This window comes from Orbicella franksi, chromosome 9 (assembly GCF_964199315.1).
Source record: "Orbicella franksi chromosome 9, jaOrbFran1.1, whole genome shotgun sequence".
NCBI classification, from domain to species: Eukaryota; Metazoa; Cnidaria; class Anthozoa; order Scleractinia; family Merulinidae; genus Orbicella; species Orbicella franksi.
Window position 1 is genome coordinate 24,908,011 of NC_138153.1, and position 11,909 is coordinate 24,919,919.

Genomic DNA, 11,909 nt, shown 5'->3' on the forward strand with positions numbered 1-11,909 from the left:
AACCGAGTAATTCTAATCTGAGGAACTGCTGACTGTGAAACCTGCAAAACTACTACTTGAACTGTCAAATTTCTGCAAACCGATTGCAAATGAAGAAGGAAAGAAAAGACAAAAAACGTAAAGAAAAAGAGTTAAACAAGGGGTAATGTCATCCAAGTCCTAATCCCTTATGACTAACTTCGGTGATCAGACAATGACCCATGCTTTCCTTATGGTGCCAAAAGTAAATGTTCTTTCTTGTAGGCCATACTCGATTATTAATCAACAGGGCAGCCATTGCGGAAGAAAGTTTGCAATTGCTTACAACTCAGTACGGTCCACTAACAAAAGCAGGAATCTTAGCAAGAAAGATTAGCATTGATTCTGCTTCTAAAATCAAGCAATGTAACTCACTGAGAACATTGTTACATTTACCTAGTGTTTAAACTGTCGAGAGTCGACCTCTTGGCGGCAAATAGGAAAACATGGCTCAGATACCAGTAATAAATAAATCACCAGAAACAGCAAATCAGGTGGATTACCACTGTTAAATGTACTTGTTTCTAACCATCTTATCTATCTTAGTGAAAGTAAAGTGAAAACTCTCATTTGTCAGTCTTTTCCAGGTTGCAGAGTTTCTGCTAGTTCTACAGGTTCCATGGTCCTTACCCATAGAGACCTTAAAACCTAGCGACCTAAAGGCAGGGAGCGATATAACCCAAATGTTTCACGACAGGTAATCGCCAATCCCATTACGGTAGAAAAATGTCAAGGTCCATAACAAGATGCAGTTTGTGCCCCTCACTAAGCTTGCTCGCGACTTTAGACAAATCTGCAAGATTTGACGTAAAATAAGGATGTCGACCAATGATGCACACAGCACGGGTGTGATAATACTGTGCCTTCTCTTTGCTGGTAGTGTTCCATGTGTTTTGAAATCATATTATCATGAGCTACGACCTGCTTCGAAATTTCCCCTCCACATCCTGTACATTTATGGATATTTCCATGTTGGAACTCTATCAGAAATGGATTTCTGTTATGGTATGGCTGTGGTAAAGCTGTTCGCTGGTGTGGTCCTCCTGCTTGTAGGTGGAGAACTGCTACCTGATGCTGTGGAGTGACTGGCTGTTGGTGTTGACCTGCTACCTGAGGCTCTGAAGCTACTGTGTGCTGGTGTTGACCTACTATATGAGGCTGTGATGCTACTACGTGGTGGTGTTGACCTGCTACATGAGGCTGTGAAGCTACTGCGTGCTGGTGTTGACCTGCTACATGAGGCTGTGAAGCTACTACGTGCTGGTGTTGACCTGCTACCTGGTACTGTGAGCCTACTGCCTGTTGGTATTTACCTGCTAACTGATGCTATGAAGCTACTGCATGCCAGTGTAGACCTGCTACCTGCTGCTGTGAGGCTACTGCCTGTTGGTATTGACCTGCTACCTGATGCTGTGAAGCTACTGCATGGTGGTGTTGACCTGCTACCTGCTGCTGTGAGGCTGCGATCAACTGCACTGGACTTGCTGTCTGTTGCTTTGCTTCTTTCTGCTGGTGCAAAGCTTTTCCCTGTTGATGTGGACCTGCTGCTTGCTGGTGTGGGTCTTCTGATAGCTGTAGTGCACTTGCTACCTACTACTGTATAGCTAAATCCTGCTGGTGTAAACCTGTCAGCTGCTGAAGACCTATCCCTTGTTGCTGTGGCCTTAGTACATGCAGTTGCTGGTTGCTCTGTATCTCGAGCTGTGGATATGACAAACATGTTTCTTGATTGACCTGTGTCCGCTGCTTTGACCAAATTTCGTGTGGTTGCTGTCATGCTTGGATCTGCTGCTGCTGCTGTGAAGTGCAGGCCGATATATTCATCCAAGTGTTGGTGTGAGTTACTCTTGCCTTGGCTGTTCGGGGAGGCCTCTTGCCCTTTTGACCCCTTCCATGGGGCATATCCCCTGATACAAGGTTTGAAAAATTGATAGTATTGCTACCTTGACTGCGCCTGAGCTTTTTAAGCCATTTGTAGAACTTAGGTTGCACTTTTTGGTGTTTTGCATAGACAATGGAGAGTGAAATAGACAGAGTTTTGTTGTTTATGCAATTGCAAAGAATTCGGCCTGTACTGTACGTGCTTATGACGTGTGGGTTGTGAGCGTTAGTCTTGTTTGGAACAAGAAGTGATCCTTCTGAGTTTGGAATTGGAATAACATGTTCTGAAACCTGGGGGATTTTTTCAGCTTTCCCTGTCATTCCAGTTAAGGTGGAGAGGGGAATCCAGTCAATTCTCTCTTGAAGTAGACGATTAAGAATTGGGTTTTTTGTGTCCTCTGCAGGCTGTGGCCTCTAAGTCAGATTACCACTGCTTGCTTCTGAGATCTTTGTCCCATGCACCTTCTGCAAAGCTCTCTACCACTGATTTGGCGTCATTTTCACCCAGTCATTGGGGAATGTGATGACGTGATTGAAGGTGTTTCAAATTCAGTAGGGCCCTTGGTTGATAACTGCTGTCTCAAGGTCGTTTTCTAGAGGTTGTATCAGATTCTGTAGTGATTCAACGAATTTGAATTCACCAAGGTGTGTCTTCTTCATGTCTTATCAATAAACTCTTGAACAACATTATTGTTCCCTTCACATGGGTTGGTTGTAAATCGTGCAGGTGGTCATCTTTAGCCGGCTTGCTCTTTAACACCAGCACCAAGAGAACAAAAAACTTTCTGTGCTTTGTTTTTCAGAAACCAGCGATAGGCCTCTTTACCTGGCTCTGCAGCTTGACTCCATTTCTTCTCCAGGGCATCCAGGCAGCATTGAAATTCCTCTATATCTCTACTGTCAACCAGTCCAAGCACATACTCCCAGTCACATGCTCCACCAAAGGTATTGTGGAGAAACTGCTTGGTAGGCTGAAGGAAACTAGAGGGCTTTAAACCTCGTCTGAGGGTGTTTTGTATGTGCCTCTCACACAATAAATAAACAGCACAGTCAGAGGTTTCCTCAAACGCCTTGATTAACGCTGTCTCATCATTGGTACCAAATGCCAAAAGATTCTTTGTGGCAGGATTTGAGGATGTCAAGTTAGTTCAAAGGTACTTTTATGACTGAGTAGTGTTTCTATGATGTACAAGCACCGAGTCAGTGAGGGTAGGGTGTTTGCCATTTCAGCGATTCTCCAACAGGAGATGCTTGTAGGAAATAATGGTAACATTAAATTGTCCTAAGTCAAAGGTTGCATCCTTGTAGAGCTGGGATGAACACCGACTTTTCAGGGTGTACTACAAAACCCAAAGTATCCAATAGTTTGACTGTGTCAACAACATTTTTTGCACAATAATCCTAGATTGGCCCCATTAACCAAGAGTCGTCTATATAACCTGAAGACAAGTGACCAAGCTGTTGCAGGGTGGTAAATACTGGTTTCACTGGCTTGGTAAATTTTCTGGGACAGAAAGCCAAACCATTGGGGGAACATGTAAACTTAAATAACATGTTGTTCCATTCAAATTTGAGGTACTTTTGGTGTGGCTTTGCAATAGGGACCGAATAGTAAGTGTCCTTTAAATCAATGGATGCCATGAAGCAATTTGGGGTAATGAACCTAATTGCTGTCCAGACTGAGTCCATTTTGAAATGTTGGTATTCAACATGCTGGTTAAAGCGTTTTAAATTTGAGATCATTCAATACGATCCATCTTTTTTATTTGCCAGAAAAATTGGCGAAATATATTCCCCACTTTCATGTTGGGTTGGGTACAATGACACCTTTGTCAAGCAATTTTTGGATTTCAGCTTCTATAACCAGTGAGTCACTGATGTTAAAAGTTTTCCTTTTCAGGCCCAAGTTCTTTGTGGGCTGTGTGGAAAATTCAATATATTGACCCTTAACACAATAAGGACTTCTGAGTCAGAAGTTATTTCCTTCCATTTGTCAAGGAAACATGTTGCTTACCCTGTTGGATGCTGGTATATTATTCAATTGGGATTGCAGGTCGTTGCCCAACAGCAGAGCTGTTACTGGAACATGCGAAGCACACAGGCCCGCATAATCTTTATTTAGATGCGGTTTGATTGACTCCCAGCGGCAGTGGGACAGGTTGACATGTGCGTGCCCTAGGAGAGTGACTGCATCTGTGTTCAATTTTATAAGTTTCTGAATGTCAGAGTCTGACCTCGGCTGCTTCAAATTCTTCATTTCTAGCAGCAGCTCAATGGATTTGCACAGTACAGTGCCAGCAGTACCAACCGTTTTCTGGGTTAAGCTGGACCTGAGGTCCTGTTGTTTTACTGAGTGGCTCAGTTTATCACAGATTTCGGGATTAACCTGCGGTGTTGCGAGAGTCTCGCAGTTCACTGGGTGTAAATATATCCCTGACTTATCCTTTAGTTTTGAGTCTGGCAATTTCTTAGACCACAAGTTGTTAATAAAGTCAGCCAGTTGTTTCTTAGCAGCCAGACCTGATTCGTCTGCATTGAGAAGATCTTCTGTGATTTGCGCTTTGCTTGAGTGGAGCATGGGGTTTATCTTTGGAGGTTTTGTTGGCTTCAGTGCCACAAAGGGCCTAAAGTTCCACGTCCGAGTCATCTCCATCAGAATCTGAACCATCGGAACCACTCAATCTTTGAAACTGTATTTTCATCATATAGGGTCGAGTTGATCATCTGTGTTACTGGGATGAAGCTGCTTGAGTGACTGGTTCATGTTGAGGATCAAGTCTGTCATCGCTCTGAGAGTTTTGTTGACGTTCTGAAGCATACTGACCATGGGAACCTAGTGGGCAGTTGTTGGGGTCTTCTCCTTAGGATCGTGGTCATTGTTTAAGAGGGCATCCTCTGCCTCAGTGGAAAGTGTTTGCTTGCTCGTATTTGCCATTACCAACGAACTTCAAAAGATGCGACTGACCGCTCTGGGATTACGTGCACAACTGATCGCTCGGGCTACTTGCACATATCTCAGGTGACTCACTAGTGAGTAGGACTGGTGTTGAAATAGAATATAAGAGTCTATGGAGATTAGAAGATGACATTGAAATCAATCAACAAATAGGTAATTTACCAAATAAACACTCTTGAACATTCAACAGTGTCATTTTTTTCTCATCCTGGAGAGTTTAAATGAGATTTGAGCAAATTTTGAAAAATATGTCCTACAGTGTTATAATAATATTCTCAATCATGTCAGCTTCCAGTTTTTCCTGAGTTCTTTTTTCTGCTACCTTCTGCTGTTTCTCAAGTTGAACCATTTTAATAGCAGTAACAATTTATGTACAGAGCTTTATCCCGAAATCCGCCCTCATCCTAATGCCTTGGCAACAGGAGATGACTGACATTTCAGGCTAACTGAGCATTCACATCAGTCCAAGGTCCTCCAAAACTATTTACATTAATTTTAACAATAATGGTGAAATATAATTAACAGCAGAGTACAAATCTAACCAATTAAATAGTAGGTTAAATTTGTAAATGTAGGATGCTTCTAATAAAATTCAGGCTTCAGAAACAAAGCAATTCTAATAAATATTTCATACAACTAAAAAATATATCGTTGAAGAGAATTGATCATTATCAGATTTGTAGAAAAAAGTAAAATAAGCGAGGTATTTCAAACCTATTTTGAAACATTCTCCCCGTGGAGGGCCGATTTGTTGACAGCCATGAATTTGTTGTTAGCACCTTTGAAGTTTGCATCCAAGGGGCTGACAATGGAATGCTCCATTATCAAAATGTGTTGTATCAAATAGTGAGGTACATAGCTGTAGAAGTTGGAGAATTGTTTTTTTTAATGGTGTTTGTTAAACAGGCATGATTTCACAGTTCAGCATTACTATAATTACCTTTCCAACAAGCTGATCATTGGTCATGTATTGATGGTTGGTTTTGGCATTCACAAATGGTTTTTCTTTGTATCTTTCTTCTTTCCTTTTATATGTGTTTTTAATGTATTTGCATCTTGAGTAAATCAGTCCACCTGAATTAGTGAAAACTTCACACTTTGAACTGAAATGCCTAAATAGATAACATTGGACATAACTTTATGGAGAAAATCCTCTCCAAAGGTATATTGTAACCTTATTAGGTGGTCAATCTACTCATATACTCTTTAAAAAATGATACTAAAGTTTATGTGCCAATAAACGTATATTCCTCGACTATGATCAGTTTTTAAAAACCTATGCTAGTATTAAAATTAAGTAACCCTAGTGCTATATTTCAATTACATTAACAACATGATTATGCCCATATGTGGATCTCAATAAAAAAGCTCAACAGAGTCCACTAAGATCTGTGGCCATTAATAATGTTACATATTGCTATATTCTTAAGCAGATTTATGTCAATTTTGTAAATAAAATATAATGGCCAAATAATATAATAACACTAATACTAATAATACTAATGATAATACTAATAATATAAATAATAATAACAATAATGAAAGATTATTATAATCACCTTTCCTCATTGATGTCTCCATATGTCATGAAGTAGTTTTCAACTTTAACCTGGTACATTTCTAGCAAGTCATTGATCTCGCACATGGGAAGATCACGACATACGTGCGATTTTTCACCTAGTGACAGCACATTTCTCACTTGGACTACAATATCTTCAAAACACAACTGAACATTGATGTTGTCTGTCAATTGGGTTTTGACAGCGAGCTGGTTGTACCAAATCTCCGCCCCGATCTTATGTTCACTGATGTTTCTTTTCAATTTGACTTCACTGACCATAACATGGCCATCACACCAAGTATTTTCCAGGTGTAGAAAGCTGATGGACTCTTTGTTGTTGACCAGGACTTGCCACTTACCATCATCTCTTACTTCCTTGGCGATGGACACTTTTGATTGCAATTTTTTCCCATTCGTCGATTTGATTATCAGATTTGGCGAGCACTTGGTCTTGTTTTTGTTTATTTAATAACGCTCTTTTGAATGATTTGTTTATCCTTTTGTTGACCTTTTTGACGGCACCACCAGAAAGGTCACGCACGGCACGGAAAATGATATAGGACGTGATCTCATCAACTGGACTTATCATCAAAAGTTTTTCTTTTTCTCGATTTGCATGAGCAAAAATGTCGTTGTTGGTTGTGACACTGTTGTTCACGACTTCGTAATTTTGTAATACCCTAAAAGAGAATTGTCGAAACTTCTGATTATAAAATCTATGCTTTGCAGGATATAAATGCAAGGATGCTTTCCATTATGCCAAAGGTTCTGGAAATTTTGGTCGGAATTCAAATGGAAAGGTCCGTTTCAGTTTCTTCAGACCAGAATATTTGGGATCACCTCTGGAGGTGGTCCAGTTATTTTGACCAAAATTCGCCGTTCCATTTTTGACAAACCGGTTCTTTGCCCTAATTAGGGAATGCGGAAAAGGAGTAAAAAGTGGCAAGAGCCATTCCTATTGGTTGGCCCAGTTTGATCAGAAAATGTTCCATTTTCCTCGGGTATTCCCACTGATCTCTGACTGGTCTGTTTGGGATAATGGAAAGCACCCCAAGTCTTGTCACAAGTCAATCTTCGCTCATCACTGTGCAGAATAACTCACCACACTTGTATAGAGGTATGAAACTCCACCGTGGCCTTTCTTCTTATGCTCTTCCAAAATTCCTTGGCTACAGCAGTCCACTTCATGGTTGACAACATCTTTGTTGTGGCTAAAAACTTTTGCGTGGCCCCACATACTTTTTAATTTTGGAGGGCTTTCGCCATTGCGTCGTATGATTAGACTTGCTGCAAGTCGACCTTCACTTAGTCATTTCACACACAAAGTGAGAGGCAGAAACCTTTGCTCAGTCTCTCACGAAGCCAAAGGCAGACTGAGTGACGAATGTGCAAGTGCAAGCGAAGGGAGGTAAGGTAAAGGTAAGGTAAGGTAATTTATTTTACGTCAAAAACACGGGGAGTGGTTGCCCAAGTCTCCCGAGCCAGGGGCTCATGATAAAAGTGTTTGACACACATGTTAAAAAAAAAGATTTAAAAACTATATATTAAAAAATACAAAATTATCATACTATTAATATCTTAAACATAAGCACTGAAAATACAATATTAAAAAACGATAAAAATACAACATGTAAAGAAATCATTTAAGACAAGAACTGCATTGGCAGCCACCAAAGTTTATTGTATTAAGATGATTGATAAAAGCTGGAATGTTTGCTGCATTTTTTGCTGCCGGCAGTAACTGATTCCAAATTCTAGAGATGATATAAGAATACGAGCCGTGGAAGAATCTACTATTGTAAGGGCGTTGTTCTACGTTTAGCCCGCTGCTTCTAAGATTGTATGGCGTGACCCGGGGCTTGAATAAGTTGGTGATATAACGTGGGCCATTTTCTTTAAAACACTTAAAAAATATTATCAGAGATTGTTCAATATGTCTATGTTCTAGCGTTCTCATGCCCAGCAGTTTGAGTAATGACTCATAATTAGAAGTTTTCCCCGTGTTCATTACTGTTCGTAGACCGTAGTAGTTAGCGTCTTCCACTTTTTTGTTGAGCGTTTTACCTGTACCAATCAGTAAAGAATTACAATACTCAAAATGCGGTATTATAAAGCTCCTCTATAAAAGTAATAAAGTATCTATGGGTACTAAGCGCTTGAGGCGACAAAGTGCGGCAATCTTAGCGTATACTCTTTTCAGCATTACATTTGTGTGTTCTTTGAAAGATAACTTATTGTCCAGACATACTCCAAGGATCTTTAAATGTTCTTTGATATCGATTAAGGTGCCATCAAACTCCAAATCGTAATTGTATGTTGAATTCCCAAGAATCATTGCTTGTGTCTTGTCCCCATTGGCTTGAAGATAGTTGTAGTTAAGCCAGGTAGATAGTTTTTCCATGTCTTGATTTAAGACGTGTTGAAGCACAAGAGGACTTTCGTCCGCCATATATTCGGTTGTATCATCCGCGTAGAGGCGGAGGGAAGAGACGGAAACAGATTCGTTCATGTCGTTCATAAAGATGTTAAACAGTAAGGGGCTAAGGAGACTTCCCTGCGGGACGCCGCACTGTAAAAGTGACCAGCTAGAACATGTATTATTGCATATTACCCTTTGTTTACGGTCATGCAAAAATGATCTTAAAAGTTGTAGGGCTGGTTCTTGCAAGCCATACGCTTTTAACTTTGCTAGCAGCAGATTGTGGCAAATGCAGTCGAAGGCCTTGGAGAGATCGATAGCAACTACACCCACTTCTTTTTTTTCATCAAGTGCGTGTCTCCAATCATCTGTTAATTTGATCAACGCTGTAGCGCAGGAGTGTCCCTTAAGAAAACCCAACATGTTGGGCGAGAAAATTGGTGCAAAGGAGGCGTACATCTGGTCAAACAGCACTTTCTCAAATAGTTTAGAGATTGCAGAGATAACGCTGACTGGTCGGTAATTGTTTTTATCGGTCACATCGCCCTTCTTATGGATGGGGGTGACATTACTCATTTTCCATTCTTTGGGCAGAGTACTCGTGCGAATACAGTAATTAAACAAAGACGTTAACGGAGTAGCCACGGCTATAGCGGAAAGTTTAACAATCTTTGGAGAGAAACCGTCGGGGCCAGTGGATTTCTTGGCATTCATTTTTAATACGTAGTTGGTTAAGGTTTCCTTGTTGATTTCCTTAAAAGCAAAGTCAAGGTTGTATGATTTGCTTTTAATTGCTGCTATGCTAGGATGGTCGCCGAAATTCTCTTCCGTTAAGCTCAAGGCTGAGTCCTGTATTCTTGGATTTACAAAGAAGTCGTTAAATACGTTGCTGGGATTAGATACGAGTTTCCCATCATCCAGAAGATGGATGTTAGCTGTGCCATCAGTGTTAGATTTGTTGTTCGGAAGAAGAGGTTTCATCTTTTTCCAGAATAAACCAGCAGATGATGTTCCTGAGGCTGCATCGGCGCAGAAATTTTTGACTGCTCTTCTCTTTAGACCTGTAACTCTGTTCCGTTGTTCTTTGTACTTACACCAGTTTGAGTCTGTTGGCGCGCGACGGAATTTCTTGTAGAGTCGGTTTCGTATGCGAATCTGCTTTTGAATGTCTGGGCTGATCCACGGCAATTGGTTATTACGAAGCTGTATTCGTTTTACAGGTGCGTGCTCGTCTAGGACTTGTTTATATAGGCCAGACCAATGTGCCCATATATCATCGATGTTGTCATAAATATAAGCGCTGTCCCAGGGGACGTTTCTGAGATCAGAAAGAAATGTGTTCGAGTCCAAATACTTCAGGGATCTGAATTCTATTGTTCTTGCCTTAGGTCTCGGTAGCTTTTGTTTCCTCACAACAAAGATCAGGTCGTGATCGCTAATCCCGACTTGCAAAATTCCACTTGTCGCCAATCTCTCAGGGTGTGATGTTAAAACAATGTCAAGTAGAGTTCTTGAATAATTAGTTGTTCTTGTAGCCTCGTGAATAACATTCGTTAGACAGAATTGTTGGCTGAACTTGGTCAGATCTTTATTTGGGCCATTTGGGTTATCAGGTGATTCAAGCATGTTCATATTAAAGTCCCCGATAAACATGACTTCTTTCCGTTTGATGTACATTTTCTCTGCTGCTGACGCACAGGCTGGAATAAAATCCTTGACTTTGCATTTACCAGGGGAGCGGTAGCAAGCACATACTAGAAACCAGTTATTAGCGCACCCCTTTACATCTAAACAGATCGATTCAATACCTTCAGGCTCAAATTTAACTTGTCGACGGGCCATTACGTTTGATCTGATATAGACGAGTAATCCTCCACCTCCTTTTTTTCTGTCTTGTCGAATGATACGATATTGTGAGTGAGTAAATAAAGAAGTAGAGACAGATTCATCGATCTTACTTTCACTGATAAACAGGATGTCGAAGGCGCATTTGTCGAGTAGATTGATGACTTCGTCCGACTTACCGAAGATACTGTTGACGTTGAGGTGGCCAATCTTCAAGTTTTTCTTATAGTAACCGGTAATGTTCGTAGTAAACCATTCAAACGGTGATTGGGATGACAGCGAGTCGCTTGCCGCTGAGTTGTCCAAATCGGGTTTTGCTGGGTCCACAAATAAGGAGATCAATTCTTCAGGAGACGTGGTAGAAAATGGTAAAGTTCCTAGGCTGCAGCAATTGCACATCCATGGCTCTGATAAACTAGTTGAACCGAGCAGATCTCTGCGTTGACTGATGGAAAAACCGCCGCATTTAATATGATAATTACTGTGGCAAGAAGAACACATCGATGAACGGTGGTTCACGGCGATAGTTCTTTGGCACGCCGAACATTTAGGTTTGTCGCCAGGATTACTTTCCACGTCTCCCCCTCTTAGGAGTAGAATATTGTGTGTTGCCACAGCATTCGAGTAGTATAATGTTTTCCTGGATATGAATTTTCTTCGTAAATATCTCTTTCGGACAGGGTTATACGCGAAGTCGACGTGAAGATGGCGTCGTCCGCAGTCGCTTTGGCTGTTATAAAGTAGGTCTTCGATTACATGTCTCTGCTTGAAAGGGCAACTTTGGTCCACGGAAATAGTTATCAAATTGAAGTAGGTTGTATCTGAAATTTTTGTCCTAATTGGAAGCGTCGTGGGTAAAGAAAACCACGCGAATAAGACCAGCAAGGCATAAACGTGGCAGGTTGCCATTGTCATATGATAATTACCTGGCTGGGAAGTTCATTTCTTGTCAGTGAAAGAGTAGCTTCTGGTAAATCAATCCTATATTTTTGTTTCCTTTTAGCGGCAGCTTACGGTCGCCGTTCTTGTGTTCAACATGCACGCATCCATAACAAAGTCAGCATGTGCAGGTGTATTGTACATGAAGAAACACAAACCTCTTGGTCCAGCTGTTGCTAAGTCTCCTTTTCTGTCACTGACTGGAAGTCAGTCGGAGCCCCAATTTTTGGCGCAAAAAACATGATTGACATTTCTCAGATTTCACACGTTCTACACGCAATCCTCTCAAA

The 11,909-nt window shown here is 40.9% G+C and overlaps 2 protein-coding genes across 2 annotated transcripts; both read right to left on the reverse strand.

Moving 5' to 3' along the window:
- Positions 1-3,892: 3,892 nt before the first annotated feature.
- LOC145498666 (uncharacterized) lies at positions 3,893-6,331 on the reverse strand. The gene has a single exon (XM_081478585.1). The coding sequence runs from the start codon at positions 4,565-4,567 to the stop codon at positions 3,893-3,895; it is 675 nt and encodes a 224-aa protein (XP_081334711.1). The 5' UTR covers positions 4,568-6,331.
- A 2,204-nt stretch (positions 6,332-8,535) lies between these two features.
- On the reverse strand, positions 8,536-11,589 carry LOC145498570 (uncharacterized). Its single transcript, XM_081478478.1, has one exon. The coding sequence runs from the start codon at positions 11,587-11,589 to the stop codon at positions 8,536-8,538; it is 3,054 nt and encodes a 1,017-aa protein (XP_081334604.1).
- Positions 11,590-11,909: the final 320 nt, after the last annotated feature.